Raw genomic sequence first — 18,051 nt, forward strand, 5'->3', positions numbered from 1 at the left:
TATACAGGAATGATAGATAGTGTCTACAACAGCAGTTTCATCACCTCAACGGTGTTATCAGCAACTGCAGTCTTAGTCACCTGACTCTGGTTGATATATACAGTTAGTGTAGGACTGAGGTCAGAGGCGACAAGAAAGGGGACAGAGTTTGGAATAGAGAGATTAATCATAAACTCAGTAAGGGGACTCAGTTTCACAGATACTGTTATACAACATGTAGTCAGACTTCCTCCAAAACACAGTACATAAAAATACCTAAGGAGTTAGCGGAAGGAAAAAGTGCTACTAACTCACGCCTTTTTCTTCTTTTACTAAGTATAGGACATTTTAAGTTTCCATTTCAACTCTTACTTTTATCTCCAGCCCATGTTTCCTAGTAATGTGACGTTTGTCACATATGCACAAGGTCACATAAGCATCAAATTCTGTCACATTTGAGCTGATTGTATTAAGATTTTACTTTGCATTGTGAACTGTCTGCAGCCGCTAAGTCGCTTCAGTTGTGTCCGACTCTGTGTGACCCCATAGACGGCAACCCATCAGGCTCCTCTGTCCCTGGGATTCTCCAGGCAAGAATGCTGGAGTGGGTTGCCATTCTGCTGCTGCTGCTGCTGCTAAGTCGCTTCAGTTGTGTCTGACTGTGCGACCCCATAGATGGCAGCCCACCAGGCTCCCCCGTCCATCGGATTTTCCAGGCAAGAACACTGGAGTGGGGTGCCATTGACTTCTCCAGGGTTGCCATTCTACCAGTGGTTTTTTTTGGGGGAGGGGGGTGATTTTGCTCCCTAGAAGGCATCTGGAGGATATTTTCTAGTTGTCACACTGGTGGAGCTTCTGGATGGGGTGGGTAGAGGTCCTCACCACCCTGCTTTGGCCAGAAAAACACGCACAGCAAAGAGTTTTCTGGCTCCAAATGTCAATAATGCTGAGGCTGAAGCTTTGTAGTACAAATAATGTGGATGCATGTCCTTCACAGTGACATGGGAAACTTGGTCTTTTGATTCCCATGAGAAAGGGCTACTAATTAAAGACTAAAGAATAAAAGGAATTTGGGGAAAATCTGTGCAAGGTATGAACAGGAAAAAGAATACAAATAAGCCCAGACTAGTGATAAAGGAGTGTTGAAAAAATATGGGAAGGAGGGTTTTCATACAACTAGTATATATTTATTTTTGAATGACATAACCGTAATATGTGCATTTCTCATGATGTTTTGAACTCCTAAGGCACTCAGAAAGTGGATCTTTGGATTTTAAAACCAAGAAGTCAGTTACAGAATAATAGCTCTTATGTGTAGAAGTTATTTTGGTGTGTTGTAGTTGTGAAAGCCTTTAAAAGATAAATGATTAATTTTGCTTTCTTTTCCAAAACAAGAATTGTGGTTGAAAGTGTATGGAAGGAAAGGATGTGTCTTATATTCCTTTATTGGATTTTCATTCTTGGCTAACAATCTTGGTAAAAAAAAAATCCATAGCTTCAGTCCTGGCTGGAAATTAGTCCTGACCTTAACAGGTTTCAGTGTGAGAGCTCTTTAGATATGTGCCTGCTCATTTGTAGTTATGTTTTCTGAGGTATTTCTTTTTCTCTGTGATCTTTGTTTCTGAGTTGTAACAAAGAAATTTCAGTTGAGTTGCATATGGTTTAGCTCCTAGTGTAACAGTTGCCTGAGCCTACTAACATTTATGTCCCTGCCTGTAATGATTTACTTAAAAAATCTTTTATTTTGAAATATTTATAGAATCTCAGGAAATGCATATAAATGCACAGAATGATTGACTTTTTATCACACGGAGCTTCTCATCTGTTACCCATGGAAGGCATTTTATTCCTATCATTCCTTCTGGAGTGACTGTCCTAGTAGTTGAACAAATGACCATGATCTAGAACAAAAATATTAAGGGAATTTGAGAAAACTGAAGGTCCTTGAAAGGTTTATTTTGGGTGAGGAAATAGTCCTATACCTCAGTTAATTTAGGATTAAGGATATTTTTACTTAGTGCTTTGAAACCTGCATCTGTTAAGGCCATGGATTTCTTTTGAGATGGCTCCCAACTGACAACTCCAAATATCTGAGGGATATTTTGTCATAGTGTGTCATAAGGACGCCTTATGTCAACCAGCCCTTGATTGCTTTTGTGAGTATTGGAATCCATTTCTGGTATTTTTATGTAATGATGTGAAGCCCCGTTTAGTTGCTGTTATGCCAAACAGGGTAAAGAGTTTGAAAACTGTTAGTGTGACGTGTTGTATTGAACATGAAATAAGTTATATTTTCCTGTTTACATTGTTTCTTTAAAAATTGCAAACCAGAAGATTATAGACATTTTAATGCACAGTGGTGTTTTGTGGAAGGTTAGACTTCATTTTAATCTGCATTTGAGACCTCTGAGGGACATAAGGCAGTTCAGGACTGAATGACTGTTAAGAGTTTGGATGGAAAGGAGGTGAGTGGGAGTAGAAGGTGTCATAATCTAGATGTGGAGTTAATGAGACTGATGGGTAGACATTAGATGATGAGATGCTAGATAATCAGTACTTTAAGTAGTTTATATTTTTTTGTTTACATTGAAGAAACACCTTTTTTCCTCCCCTTTTAATTTCAGCAGTAATTTGGGGTTTCAGAATACTCATTAGAAAAACAAATTAAAACAATACAGTCAGGCTTGAGTTCAGGAAATAAAAGTCTGAGTCCTTATCTCATTACTCTGTAGTTCTATTTCATGGTGGTAATCGCTTTAAACAAGTTTGGCATGTTTACTTATGATACCTCCATGTTTGTTTATGACACACCTTATGGTCTCATACATAGGGAAGGAAATGGCAATCCATTCTGGTATTCTTGCCTGGAAAATCCCGTGGACAGAGGAGCCTGGAGGGCTGCAGTCCATGTGGTCACAAGAGTTGGACACGACTGAGCAATTAAACCACCAGCACCATGGTCTCAGGGCTTCCCAGGTGGTGCTAGTGGTAAAGAACCCGCCTGCCAATATAGGAGACATAAGAGACATGGGTTCCATCTCTGGATGGGGAAGATCCCCTGCAAGAGGGCATGGCAACTCTCTCCAGTATTCTTGCCTGGGAAATCCCATGGACAGAGGAGCCTGGTGGGCTACAGTTCATAGGGTCACTCAGAATTGGACATGACTGAAGCAACTTAGCATGCACTGTGGTCTCATATATAGGATACATGCTGTATTTTTAACATTTCATAGAGATTATAAATAATACAGAGTTTATGAAGTGAAGGTAAAAATAAAAGTCTCTCCCCTCCTCCCACTCCCTATAGATTATTACTTTTAAAAATGTTATTTTACTATAAGAAATTTAAACATACACAACAGTAGAGAGAAGAGTAATAAAAAGGAAAAAGAAAAAAAGGGACTTTCCTGGTGGTCCAGTGGTTAAGGCTCTGCACTTCCACTGCAGGGGGCGCAGGTTTGATTCCTGGTCAGGGAACAAAGATTCCTGCATGCCGCAGCCAAAAGGAAAAAAAAAAGTAACAAACTCCTGTGTACCTAGATTTTAATATAACTAAATATAATCCAGATTTTAATATAATTTCATATGTGTCTGATCCCTCAAATGCACACTGAATTATTTTGATGCAAATCCTGGATATCATGTCATCTTGCTCTTGAATATTTAGAATGAATCTCTATGACATCAGGACTTTTAAAGAAAACCTTACCCACAGTATGCTTATTACACTTTAAAAAATTAACACTAATTCCTCAAGATTTTCATATATCTATGCAGTGTTAAAATGAGACTTTATCAGATGCCAGCATGGGGGTGTGTCTTCCTAAGGGATTTATATCGCTTGTTTTAATTATGTCCAAATTTTGCTTAAGTGATGACTTTATTTTTTTTTATAGTTATGTTATTTTTCAAATAATACATGATTATTTAATACCTTTGGTAATTTCAGAAATACCAAATCGGATCCTAACAATAAAATTTTGTATTTATACATAAATCCTGCTTGATTACTTCAGTGACAATGAAACAAGATGACTTTGTGCTCATTGTTATATTTACTTATTTTCATTTTTATTCTTTTATGTAGATCTTATTTTTTAAAATTGAAGTATAGATGACTTACAATACTGTGTTATTTCCAAGGGTACAGCAAAGTGATTCAGTTATATATATTCATATTATTTTCTATTATATATTATTATAAGATATTGAATTTAGTTCCTTGTGCCATACAGTAACATAAGGTCCTTTATTTTATTTTCATTTTTTTAGCTTTTATTGGAGTATGGTTGATTTACAATGTTGTATGCGTTTCAGGTGTACAGCAAAGTGATTCATATATATATATATTCATATATATTCATATTCATATATATATGTATATATATGCATGTATATTCATTTTTTTTTCAGATTCTTTTCAGTAGTTCCTTGTTGCTATCTGTTTTACATACAGTGGTGTGTATCTGTGACCTCCACACTCCTAGTTTACCCCTCTCCCCTTTCAAGTGATGATTTTCGAAGCCAGGCCCGGTTCAGCCATGATTCCACTCTGTGGTGAGCTGTACAGATTGGAATTGGGAGAAAGTCTTGTATGATGGTTCTGAGTTCTTCATTTTTTATACATTTTAACTATTCAAGTTTTTAGAACAGATTAATAGCAGTAATTTCATTGGAGATAATTGCTACATTGTTAGGTGTTTACTTATTAGAGTTAATACATCAGGCATTAAAAGTAACTTTTTCCTTTTATTGTCCCTGACCGTTTTGTAGGCATCCCCATACCATCTCGGGATGTCATTCATGTTGGGTGAAGGTGGGAAATGAGAGAAAGTGAACAGAGCCTTCGCTCCATTTCCCCACAGGAGCATTTTTTTTCCTTTGTGTTTATATCTTAAGATTTCTTTTAAGACAGAGGGTTAGGGTTTATAGCTAAAAAATTGTTTGAAAATGATTGCTGTGTATATACTATTTGGATAAAGGCTGACATCCTTGTTTTTAAGAAATACATTTCTTCCCCTTTATACTATCTGGTATATTGCTATTTTCCTATAAAACTTTATATAAAACAGAATATTTTATTTTTTATTGCTAATTTTTAATTTTCTTACCTTTTGGTTGTGCTGCATGGCATGTGGAATCTTAATTCCCTGACCAGGGATCAAACCCACACCCCCTGCATTGTCAGCATAGAGTCTTAACCACTGGACCACCAGAGAAGTTCTAAGACTACGTATTTTAATGTGAGAATGTCAGATGATTTTTCCATGATTTGAACATTCATCTCTCTTTTTGAACATTTGGCTTTTGATTTCCGTTGTATTTTGGGGGGAATGTAGTTTTTCAGGTTCAGTTGTTATGTAATGTTTGTTGTTCCTTATTCTGTAGGCTTTCAACAGACCTCCCATCTCTCTTCTTATGAAATTATAACTCCTTGGAGATTAACTCGAGAACGAAGAGAAGCCCCTAGGCCCTTCTCAGAGCAGGTAAATTATCTCTTGAGAAATATGTATGTATTTCAGTTTCACTCATTTTGAGACAATAATGTTATCTTCATTACTGATTGGTTCAGTGAGTAATGTTGATCCATGCTTATGGCACTCGTATCCATTGGACATTATTCTAGTAAAAGTGACATATTGATTCTTAGCAGCTTGTTTTTTTTTTAAAGACAATTAATCAGTTTGAAACATAAGTGGGTGAAATAGTCAGTTAAATAAAAGTCAGTGACCAGTATAGGATGCTGGTTACATAGACCTCTGACCCTTACCTGACTGGTGATGGTTACAGTGGTCTTCTTACAACAAGAGTTCACCTCTCTCTTAGCGTATGATAGGTAGAGTACTGTATGCTGAATCTTCACGGACACTGGAGAATGTGTGTTATATGCATGTATTTTTATATCTGGGAATGTTTGCAAAAGAGTTTTATTGCCATATCGGAAGAAACATACTATACTAACAATGCACAAAAATTATTTTTCAGTACTATTTTTCTCTTATTGTAAAGTTTAGAAATAATGTATTTGGATATCAACTGATTTTGCAAACCCTTCAACTTCATTGAAATATAATTTAACTTTGTTATGATTTACCAGTAACAAGTGATGAGGATAAAGAGTTTAGCTTATTATCTCTGAATTGACAAAGTATTTCTAGCTGTGAGATAGGTTGTATATTGTTTAGGGAGTAGGCAGAGTGAAGAGTACACTGGAGCTAACATCAGGAACTTTCAGAGTTACCCTCCCTCTGGGCATTACCATGGATTGGGTAGATCATTTGTCTTCATTTACTTCTTTATAAATGAGGAGTATATAACTCTAAGATCTCCTTCCAGTGGAACGGTTTATAATTTTTCCTTGCTTTGTTTTGAACTGGACATTCTCCTCTTTAATTTTGTTTCACCTTTATTAATTTGTGTTTTCATTGTTATTTTCCCCCTTCAGTTAGTAGCATAGGGACAGTGTTTTTCTACTTCATCGTGTCTCTGATGATCTTCATCAGCTTTGCACTCATAGATACTTGAGATTGTAGTGAATGTCTCACATGTACTCTGATAAATAATCGGGAAAGAGATGGAAGCACCATTTAAGCCCTAGGGATATAGTGTGAATAAAACAGACAGAATTATGTCCCTGTGGAGCTTCCATTCTCATGGGAGGAGAGACAGAGACAAATAAGAAATATAATTGTAAGATTAATAATAGAAATTACTTAAGATGGTAAAGAGTCCATCTGCCAGTGCAGGTTAGACATGAGAGATGTGAGTTCGAGCCTGGCTCAGGAAGATCCCCTGGAGGAGGAAATGGCAACCCACTCCAGTATTCTTGCCTGGAGAATCCCATGGACAGAGGAGCCTGGCGGGCTGCAGTCTATAGGGTCGCATGGAGTTGGACACGACTGAAGCGACTTAGCACACAGGCGAGATGGTAATAATCATTGTGAGAACATTAAAGCAGCAAGGAATTGGGGAGTATTGGAACTGGGGGTGAGGGGTAGGAGGGTTTGTCTTTTTTACTAGGACAGCCTGGGAAGACCTTCCTAAGAAGGTGACTGTAGGAGAACAGAGACTAGAAGGAAGGGAATGAGCAACGCAGGCAGCTGTTTGGGGGAAGAATGTAATGTCATGAATTCTCAGAATTCTTCTCAGGGGAGATGAGTGGTGTTTTTATATCCTATATTTGCCCAAGAGCAGAAAGGAATAGAAAGACACATGCCAAAACTGTGCAAAGAGATTGGTGTTTTTGTAGCTTCTAGAGATGGAGGTCCCCACGCAGAATTTGGAAGTAGAACCCCAGGACGTGGATCCGGTCTCAGCCTTAGGAGTCAGATGCTAAAGTGCCCGAGGAAAGTGGATCCTGCTGTTTCTTGGCAAAGTGTTCACTTGGAGTCCAGAAGCAGTAGGGAGAATAATAATCACTTATTATTTTAATTATTACTTAATTCTAATAATAAGGACACTTCTGATAATATTATTGTTCATTGAGTCCCTCCATGACTCTCTTTTTTATTAGAATTAAGTTTCTAGAGATCACATTAAGTGCTTCTGGCTAATGAAACGGTAAGTCACGGGGAAGTTATTTTAATGTTTAAGGTAGAGAAGAGGATCCCACAAGCAGAGGATATGTAAGTTGACTTACCTCAGTTCTTTGATTCTGAGACACGGTCTTCATGAGGTACACTGTTATTTAATGTGCCAGTAATTAAGAAAGAAACAGACTGCTGCCAGTTAGACTACTTTGCCTCTGTACGATGTGTCCCAATTTCAGAGATGTTCACAGAGCTGTGAGGGGGAAAAAGTAGGTTTAGAACTGATGAAATGTGTTAAGTCCTGTGAAGATATAAAGTTATAAAAGTGTATTAATTTCATCTAGCTTTCAGATACCGAGAACAAGGGATAATCTTTTGAAACTAAGAGGTTCATTAGATTTAAACAAAAGGAAGAATTACTTTTCACTATAGGTAATACAGGAATGGATTTAGTAAAAATAATCCCTGAAGTTATAGCTCAATCGCAATTGTAAATTAATTGAAGAAGACTTTAGATAAACATGCAGGTCGTTTTCCATAATAGGTTATTAAAAGAAGATAGGGATGATCAGAGTCCATTTTTATTATTTATGGGCATATTTCAGGTTGTTTCATAAAAGAGTTCCAGTCAGTACCAAATTATTTTCATTCAGGATGGAATTTCTAGTGTCCTTTAAATACCTGTTGTTGCAAAGTTATTTAGAAGATAGTGTTTTATTGTTCTTTTCTCCTTTGTGCATTTAGGTATCTTATGTCATTCAAGCTGAAGGAAAAGAGCATATAATTCACTTGGAAAGGAATAAGTAAGAAATTTAATTTACTTTGCCTTTTTGGTAATTTTTTTCTTTTTTCAATACTATATGGGTTTCTTTTCTAGTTAGATATTGCTTAGTAGGTTGTTAAGAAGGTGAGACTAATAAGAGTAGAAGTATGGAAAAATCCCTACAATTTTGCGTTTCCACTGACACTTGAGCAAGGGAAAATAAATCTAAATTAAAGGAAGAGAAGGTTGTACTTAAGAAAACTTTAAAATCATGACTGGCCCAAGAAACCACTGAGCAGGTGGTAAAGAAGTCTTTAGTAGTTATCTGTCTGCTAGAGCTGCCACAGTGAAATACTACAGACTTAAACAACAGACACTTATTTTCTCCCAGGACTGGAAATCTAAGATCAAGTTGCCAGCATTAATGTCTGATGAGGACTCTCTTCTTGGGATGCAGGCTCTTCTGGCTGGGAAGTGGGGTAGATGGAGGAGTGAGCTCTCTGGTGTTTCTTCTTATGAGGACGCTAATCCCATTGGCTCAGGGCCCCATCCTTAGCACCTCATTTAACCATAATTTCCTTAGTGGGCCCCATCTCCAAGTATAGCCACACTGGAGGTTAAGGCTTCAGCATAGGAATTTTGGAGGGGACACAAGCGTTCAGTCCATAGGAGTGGTCTGTCGCCCTCCTTTTTAGTTTTGGCATATTTTCACCTGATCCTGCCTTGGTAATCTGTGTACTTCTGTTGCTTTTTTGAAATTCTATGCTTCTGACTGTGCTGAGCCAACCACTGTCTTGTGGCCCATCCTTCCCTGTCCTCCCTTTTCTTATGAAGCTGAACTTCCAGTATCTTTTCGTGAGAGATTTCAGAAAAAAGCAGCCTAATAGACTCCTTTACATGGAGGTATGATTGATGGGATGTAAAGTGCTGCTCAGAGATGTCTCCCAGAACTAGTAGCAGCAGCTCCTGGGAGTTTCTAGAAATGCAAATTCTCAGGTCCACCCCTGGAATGAAGCAGAATTTGGGGAGGTGTCACAGCCATCTGTGTTTTAACAAGCTTCCATCCTGGGCAATTTTTTACCGACCCTCAAGTTTGAATAACACTTTTTATCTTAGAAGAGAATGCTGAGCTGAAGAGAGTGAGATCTCTCTGGCAGGGCTTTAGGCACTGCGACAGATTTTTTCAGACAGAGAGGCTTTTTGTGTCCTGGGCACTGTACCCGGTACTTTTAATTGTATTACTTATTAATTTTCTCAGAACTCCTGAGGTCCAGTTTGTCTCCAATGTAATGATGTCACTGTATACAAGAATTTTTAATAGCTATAAATATTTTCTACTCTTTCTATAGGAAATGCAAATTAAAATGATATCAACATAATAACATTTCTTATATTTGCCTAGCTTCAGCTTATAAAACATTTTCCTCAACTGTATGTCATTTATTAGACTATCATATCAATTTGATAATAGAGGAGTCTTGTGGCCCTTGCTTCATACTCAGAATGCTAGGGTTCAGGAAGTTTACTTGATTTACTCAGCATCACATAGTTTGTGAAAGGGGCACATATTCTAGTTATTTGACCTGAAGTCTAGTGATGTATATGTGTGTGTGTGATGTTGTGTCTACATTCCTATGCTTCTTGAATTGGGGGGGCAAATAGTACTTTTCCAGGCATTTGTTGAGAGTTGCCAGGTCTTTGAATGTCTTCGAGAAGCAGTCATCAAAGCTATTGATCACTAGTGAGAAAGAGTTAGGGTAGATAGCCTATTATGGCTCTGAGTGAAGAAGTGAGTCTGTTTGAGTGCTTACTTTTTTCCTCCCAGGGCCTAACTTGTTTTGGACCATGAATCTCTTGGTGAAAACAATGAAGCCTCCTTACAGAGGGATGTACATAATGGCTTACATTGGGGTATTTGGCTGGGACTCGGGTGTTGTGTGGCAAAAGATAGCACACCTCTCCTTGTGCTGAAAAAATTTAAAGATAAAATAAAGGAGTGAGTTAGATAGAAGGTTAAAATATCCCTCTCATGGTTGATGAGGGCTGGGTTAGGGGATTTACCAGAGAACGAGAGCCCAATGGACCTGTGAGTCCTGAACCCTGGATTAGGCAGATTCAGCCACTCACATCAGTGCTGTGCACCATGGCAGTCCTTGTCCTAGAGGAGCACGGGGGAGTTCGTTCCCACTGGCAGGCAGTGACTTCTAAGGAGGAAGAAGGGCAGAGCAAGGCCAAGTACCCTCTTCAGTTTATTCTCTCTAAATTCACCACCAGAGGGAGCAAAGAGTGTGTATATGTTAGGGAGAGAGGAGAGATGGGGCAGCGACTGAACACGGTTGGATAACTGAAATGACTCAGGACGCCACAGGCTCCTCCCGTGCTCACTCAGAGAGACTTTCATAAAGGTAAAGGGGACAGGACTCAGGACGAAGACAGCAGAGGAAATCATCGAAGGTTCAAGAACTTCCAGGCAGAGTCCCCTGGGGTCCTTTCTCAGTTGTACAGATGTGCATGTGTCTTCAGATTACGCATCACTGAGATATGAGTGAATCGTCACCTTTTCAGGGTAGCCCAGGCACGTGTTTACCAAGGGGGTTGTTTTATACCACACTGGTCACGTGGCTGAAGTCAGGCTGTGTAACTGATTAAACACCATGCCAACCATCCATCTCTCCATCTCTTAAAACAGTCTAGACACCTGGAGATTTAGAGCCTTAAGAGTCGCATTGTAAACCACTAGCTGGCACCTTGCATCCCTGACTTGTCCATAAGCCCTGAAGATAAGTATATTGCTGCTCCAGTTCTGTGAAGGATGCAGAGCCTTTGCTTGACCTAACTTTGGTCAGGCTACTGAACCTTCTCTTGGGCCCTATCTGTACACTTTGTTGGAGAATCTGGTTTTAGCAAGAACCCTGCTAAGTGAGGTTAGCAAGAACCCCCTGACCCTCAGTATCTGATCGAATTCCTCATCTTCCACCATCCTTCCCAGGTGATGTCTGATCACCATGGTCTGTCTTCAGTAAGAATCCTTTTGATTGGTTTAGCGTTAACTTGTTTTATTTGCCAGAGTCAGTTCAGTTGAAAATACAAAGTGGAGATAAACCAGTGAGATTATATTGCTGCTTTACTAACTCATGGCTAAAATTTTAAAACGAAAACCATGTTTTCTATTTGTGTCTGTCTGTATGTTTATATATGTCTATGTGTATGTATACATGTGAGATAGTTTATTCCTGCTGGAAATGAATCACATTAATTTATAAAATCCCTTAATATCCAGTTCAAATAGGTTTAGAGGTGGAATGAGCACTTACATAAATTATTTTCTTAAAACTCTTGGGAATACAGACACAAACCCAAGTTTTTTTTTAAGTTCACATCATCTTGAATAATCTTTTTGCTGGTTTTTATAGTGTAGATACAATTGTTGATAAACTCTGACAACTTCAGAGTTGTTAGTATTAAATATGTAATGCAGATATGCAATTTTTTCTACCTTTGTTTACTATTCAGATAAGCTTATGTTATCTCTCTCAGATGTTTAAGATTATAAATTATAAATCGACCCAAAGAACAAGATATATAATACAAAAAGAATTGCTTGATGTCAAGCATGGCAGTTAAAAACAAAGGAGGAGGAACCATAAATATATAATTTTTTTTTTTTGCTTTTGTGATTTTTTTTTTTTTGGATACTTGCCTGATTTGTCAATAAGAAAAACAACTTAAGATGATGGATCGCTAGCTAGCTTTGTTTAATTACTGGCTCATGAAATTTTCATGACTCATTCAAGAATAATTGTTCAGAACAAATAAAATAAATAGATGTAAGTGGCATAGAAGTTAGTAAGTGAACTTTTCAATGTTAATTAAGTTTTATGTCTCCTTAAAAATAGTTTCAAAATTTTTTTTCATAACATGAAACCTAAAAGCTATACTAAGTTAAAGATGGATAATCATTGACTAGATAATTTCTAAATAAGATAAAATATTGAAATATTAATTGCTGAAGAGAAATTTAACTTTATTTACTTTGGCATCTTGTTTTTATGTGGTATAGAGAAGCTAAATATATTTGTGTCTCTTGATAAGCATGAGAAATTATACTATGAAAAAGATACATCTCAAGAAATTATGAAATAATGTATTCATAAATTTTCTACAGAATAATAGCATGTAGCAGACAGTTTGCAATTGCCTGCTTTTTAGGCAATTAGGAAAAATTGGATTAGGAAAATTAGGATTACTAACGACTAAAATCTAATCAATATACATAAATGAAGCTTTTAAGAATAATAAAGGTAAAGAAAACAAACTATATGCAAGGAAAATAAGGTATATTTTTGATAAGAAAGGATATAAAAGATGTTTTGCTAAGGGAAAAAGAGAATAATTTTGTCCCAAAGTAGAATAAATGGTTGTTCCATAATGAAAAAGAAGAAAAATGTGGAACAAAAACTGAGTGATATAAAAAATTTGTGGAAAAGGGACCTTGGAAAAAGAATCTTTCCTTGTGTGGTCAAAATTGGCTACTGTTGGATGGATTTATTTGTAAGGCTTTTTGGTTTGTTTGTTTAATTTGCCTAGTATTAATAGTACATTAATGCAAAACCAGAATTTGGTTTTCTTTTTCTATTAAAACAAGGTTTCCTTAGATTATTGGTTTAGTTGTTTTTCTTTATGTTTAAGTACATAGCTTGAGAAGATAAGATGTGTTTTAAGATAATTTCCTATGTGACACGTGTTTATCAGGTCTTTGATCATGTGAGAAAACCAAATCTTCTCAGTATTAAGAGAACTAAGAGTTTTGTTTTTTTAAAATAACTATGTAGCTTTCTGTGTTTGTCTTTGAAATTTTTTAATTGTGACTTTGGCTGAATGGGCAGTTAAGTGTTTGTTGTTTCACAGTGACACTTGTGATCCAGTTTAGTCAAATGTTGAAACCTTTTGGCATGTTTGACAGTTTCCCCAAATCAAGTTCTAGTTGGAGTCTTTTTGACCTCAAACTAACTTTGAGATTTCTCAAATGGATCTTGGAAAATCTCAAAGGATTTGCCTCTCCTTACAAAAAGGGATACTGAACTAATAAGGGTTATTTGATATGTTAACACATCTTATTTTTCATGGCAGTATAAGTTATTTGCATAAGTCAGTTAAAAATCTGCCCTTGTAGTAACAGGAAACAATTGGAAACCTTGGTTTTATTACCAAGGCTTTGATTGTAATGTCATATTTGGGAATGATGTGTTTTGAATCAGATATGACCAGATAGCTTTAAGGAACTAAGGTTGACTTTAAGAAGGCAATTGTCTATACACCTCCCCTTGGAAAAACTGGCTTGTTCTGGCTTACAGGATTTCTTGCCCTACAGGTGAGTAAGGAAGATCACTTGTGGCAGGGCCAGGAACCTCAGGATATTTAGGGGACCTCAATAAGAGAGTTTATCCAAATATATAGATTGTAGGCATATCTGGTGGCAAGTTCTTGACTTGGCTTCCTAGCCTTAGGCGTCTTTGGTTCCTTCTGAAATGCTCTAGCAAAGCAAATTCAAATGAAATACTATACGGTCAATCACTATTTTTACTGTACTTATGTGATAACTAGGCCAAATTTAATGAGACCAGACTTTGTGCAAACAAATTAGTCTTACTTTATCTTTCACAGAAATGGGGGTGACTATAGAGAGAATGTGGGGTTTTCTTGTTTGTTTCAGTGGAAACCTGTAGTGAACCATTGCTGCTTTCATCTTGCATATTTTGCCAGCTTTACCAAATCCTGAATTCTTCTAGTTTCCTTCAGTATCTGGCTATAACTGTCTAAGTTATCATTTCCAATTTTTATCCTTTCTGACTTCGAGTCATTGAGAACTAAAATCGCCCTTTTCTTGAAACTCTAAGCTGTAGTTGGAAGATTGATGGAGCCTTCAAAAAAAGGCTGTTTCAACAGATCACATGTAGGCAATCTTTTTGCCTCCTATGGTGTGGGCCACTCAGGAAGTTCATCAGAATACCTGATGCTGTCACTAGTGACATTCAAACCAGGAAAATTTGTCAGGTGACCAGTGCTGCTTTCATTGTACCATCTGAAGATGCCCTATGGCAAAACCAATACAGTATTGTTTAAAGTAAAATAAAAAAACAACAAATTTAAAAAAATAAAATACACGCCACATTTAAAAAAAAAAAGTGGAAGTGAAGTCGCTCAGTCGTGTCTGACTCTTTGCGACCTCATGGACTGTAGCCCACCAGGCTCCTCCGTCCATGGGATTCTCCAGGCAAGAGTACTGGAGTGGGTTGCCATTTCCTTCTCTAGGAGATCTTCCCAACCCAGGGATTGAACCCAGGTCTCCCACATTGCAAGCAGACACTTTACCTTCTGAGCCACCAGGGAAGCTCGAAGATGCTCTAAGCTCAAGTTTAAAAAAAATCTTGATGGCTGCCCACTGAGCTCCGAAACTCAGTTTCTAACTATTCAACTTTGTTTTTCTTTTGTTTTCATAGCTACTCCCCTCATTAACCGCCTGACTGCTATCTCCACCCAGTAAATATCCCCTTCTACCAAGTTCCAACAGATGATTCAGCTGGTCTGTAATGAACAAAAGAGAACTGAATGAGGAAATGGGCTTGTGTTATTCAGAGGAAAGAAGAATATAATTTCTTTCCTTAAACAAGAGAGGAGATTGACAAAGGTTTTTTGCTTGACCAAAGTTCAGTCAAGTTCCAGAACCTTCTCCAAGCCCTATCAGTGTGGTTTGTTGTAAAATCTAGTTTTAGAAAGAATTTCCCCTCTCTCCCCCATATCTGATCACTCTGGATGTCAGATCAAGTTCTTTATCTTCCACCCCACTTCCCCGCCCAGTGATGTCTGGTTACTCTGGCTGTCTTCAGCAAGAATCTGTTAGGTTGGTTTAGCCAGAATGCTCCTCATCCCTGATGTTTCCTCTTAGGAGTTTTCCATCCACTGACCCCCTACTGTGCTCCTTGGCTAAAAATTCCCACTTGCCCATGCTGTATTTGCAGTTGAGCCTGCTCTTTCTCCCCAACCCTCTGTAAAATCTCTTTGCAGTGGTCTCTATACTTAACATTGATAATAAAGTTGACCTTACTGTCTTCAACAAGTGTCATTGGATTTTTATTTTTATTTTTTTGTAATAAAGCTAACCCTGTCTTTGCACGTGTGGTTTACACTGCAGATCTCCCTTAACATGGGAGGAAGATTCAAGGATCAGCAATAATTGCTTCTTTAAATAATGGACCTGTACTTAGAGATTAAACGCAATGAGTGCTGCTTCTTTATGCAGGACATTTAAAAGAGGGTAAAATAATTTATTTTCTTCTGGAAATATGATGTACCATATAACCAAATTTATACTTTTCCTATGAGACAAATCAGAAAACTTTAAAGGACTTTACAAATGCTTTTTTGCAACCAGTGTTTTATGACCATGAGAACAGATGAGCAGCTCAAACATTTCTTTCTGATTGGAATGTACACGATTTCAGATGCAAGTCCATTCATAGGCTTTATGTTTTATGGCAGCTCCCTCTTTAAACAGCAGTTTATCAGGTGAATGTTTTTATTCTTGCTCATCTCTTCTATGAAGAATGTCTTATAAAAGTTGTGTTCTTAGCTGTAAAGAGATAAAATAATCTTATATGGTGTGTTTCATTCTTCTTGCAGAGACCTTTTACCCAAAGATTTTGTAGTTTATACCTACAACAAGAAAGGGGCTCTGATCTCTGACTACCCTAATACACAGGTAATTTATTTTCCTCTTGACTATATACAGAATTTAAAACAATTATAATTTTAAAGTGCATTCTCCTCACCTGCTCTGGACTGTTACCTGAGGGCATCCTTTGATATGATAATATATGGTGCTGTCCTGGGGTGGGAGTGGTGGGTACATTGACATAGATTAAACTGTACCTTATAGCTCTGCTCGTTCTTTAAGGTCAAGTGTTTTTTTGAAAGACCAGGAAAATAATCTTCTACTTAATGATAACCCCTATTGATCATGAAGGGGAAAAGTTTGATTTATATTTTGATTTCTGATTTTGCTGAAACTTGATGAATAAAGCACATCTCAACTTCTTATTAAACCATTTGACTTACCATAAGTACGTAAAGAACAAGAACTTGTTTGCTATTAGATATTCTACTTTTTTGTTGATAATTGTTTTATAAAGAAGTGTGGTCCTCTCTGCATTAGAGAACAGAGTATTCCTGAAGATGGAACTGGAGGAATATGTGAAATAATTGACAGATGTTGACTTTGGCTTTATGTATTATTTATTTAGAGCATAAGCACTTCTAATTTTAGTTGGAAAGAATGTCTTAAAGTCCCTTTTGGCAGTTAGATGTTACCTGTTATTATTATTATTTTTTTTGCTATAGTTTTCAGGAGAAATCTTTACCTCTGTTAAGCATGTATTGTTTTTCCCCTGAGTTTTGTTACATTTTGCTAGGTGGAGTTGTGTTAGTTTTGTATTTTTGCAGCACTCTTCAAATAAATAGAAAGCAAAAGCTTTATTTTAGATTATTTATAAGACTTTTTTAAAAAAAGGCAATGCTGGCTTAGACCTATTCTTTTCTGGCCAATTTTCTGATTTTTTTATCTTAGTGTTCTGTTTGTTTGTTTTATTTTTTTGAAAAGTGTGTTGTTTTACTTCTTTTATTGTTTGTCTGGTGTTGAACAGCAAAATAGTAGAGCAGTTTAAATGTATGGATAGCATTAACTGGACTGCAGATCATCCATTCATCAATCCATCCATCCAGTCATCCTTCTGAAGATTACTATAGCATAAGACCAAAGACCACATAATTTATACCACTCAATGAAGGCAGTGATTTTTTAAAAAGGCATTCTTACTCTCTTGGAGAGGTTTCTTGGCCTGGATTTTGGTGACACACACGGCTTGGACTTGATTCCTGTCTCTATTATTTATTTGCTGGTCAAGTGTCTTTAGCCTATTTGTGCCTTAGTGTCCTCACCCTAAAATGGTAATAATAATTATAACTTCATGTGGATATTAGAAGTTTAAATGAGTTAATACTGGTAAGATATTTACTAGTCAGTCCAACAACTATGAACTCAGTAAATATTTTTTGTTACTATTATTGAAAGTTTATATGCTAAAAATAGATTTTAGTTATATGGAAATTTATGCAACTTTTATAAAGTATTACGATTTAATTATGTTTTCTTGGGTGTTTGAAAAATATAAACTAAGACAAATGAAGCCTTTCACTTATTGGCTATTGAATATAGATAGTTTCAGATAGATAAAAATGGAATAATTTTGAATTCAGACAAAATTGTGACTGTGGATCTGAGCTAGCAATTAAAACTTTGGTACTAAGATTTTTCTGTGTGTGACAACATTGTGAGATATCATGATGACATAGACGTTTAATGTTCAGAAAATGCAATTAAGTTGGACTCTGTGGGAGAGAGCAAGGGTGGGATGATATGGGAGAATGGCATTGAAACATGTAAAATATCGTATGTGAAACGAATCGCCAGTCCAGGTTTGATGCGTGATACAGGGTGCTCGGGGCTGGTGCACTGAGATGACCCACAGGGATGGGATGGGGAGGGAGGTGGGAGGGGGATTCAGGATGGGGAACACGTATACACCCGTGGTGGATTCAAGTCAATGTATGGCAAAACCAATACAACATTGTAGAGTAAAATAAATAAATAAATAAATTAAAAAATACAGTTAAGTCACACTGAAAAATGTAGATGCTTTCCCTTGTGATTCTTCTATTTAAATT

General features: G+C 36.9%; 1 protein-coding gene across 2 annotated transcripts in view; it reads left to right on the forward strand.

Annotated features, from left to right (window-relative positions):
- Positions 1 to 18,051, forward strand: part of ADAM9 (ADAM metallopeptidase domain 9) — a 96,742-nt gene that overhangs the window by 6,465 nt on the left and 72,226 nt on the right. For both annotated transcript variants that reach the window (XR_003587124.2, XM_004021791.5), the window contains exons 2-4: positions 5,368 to 5,465; positions 8,253 to 8,311; positions 15,952 to 16,030. Coding sequence is in view for 1 of the 2 variants with exons in the window: in XM_004021791.5 (XP_004021840.1) it covers positions 5,368 to 5,465; positions 8,253 to 8,311; positions 15,952 to 16,030 (236 nt within the window). In the remaining variant the exon portion in view is untranslated. The remainder of the gene's footprint in view (positions 1 to 5,367; positions 5,466 to 8,252; positions 8,312 to 15,951; positions 16,031 to 18,051) is intronic.

The sequence above is a fragment of the Ovis aries genome, chromosome 26 (genome assembly GCF_016772045.2).
Source record: "Ovis aries strain OAR_USU_Benz2616 breed Rambouillet chromosome 26, ARS-UI_Ramb_v3.0, whole genome shotgun sequence".
NCBI classification, from domain to species: Eukaryota; Metazoa; Chordata; class Mammalia; order Artiodactyla; family Bovidae; genus Ovis; species Ovis aries.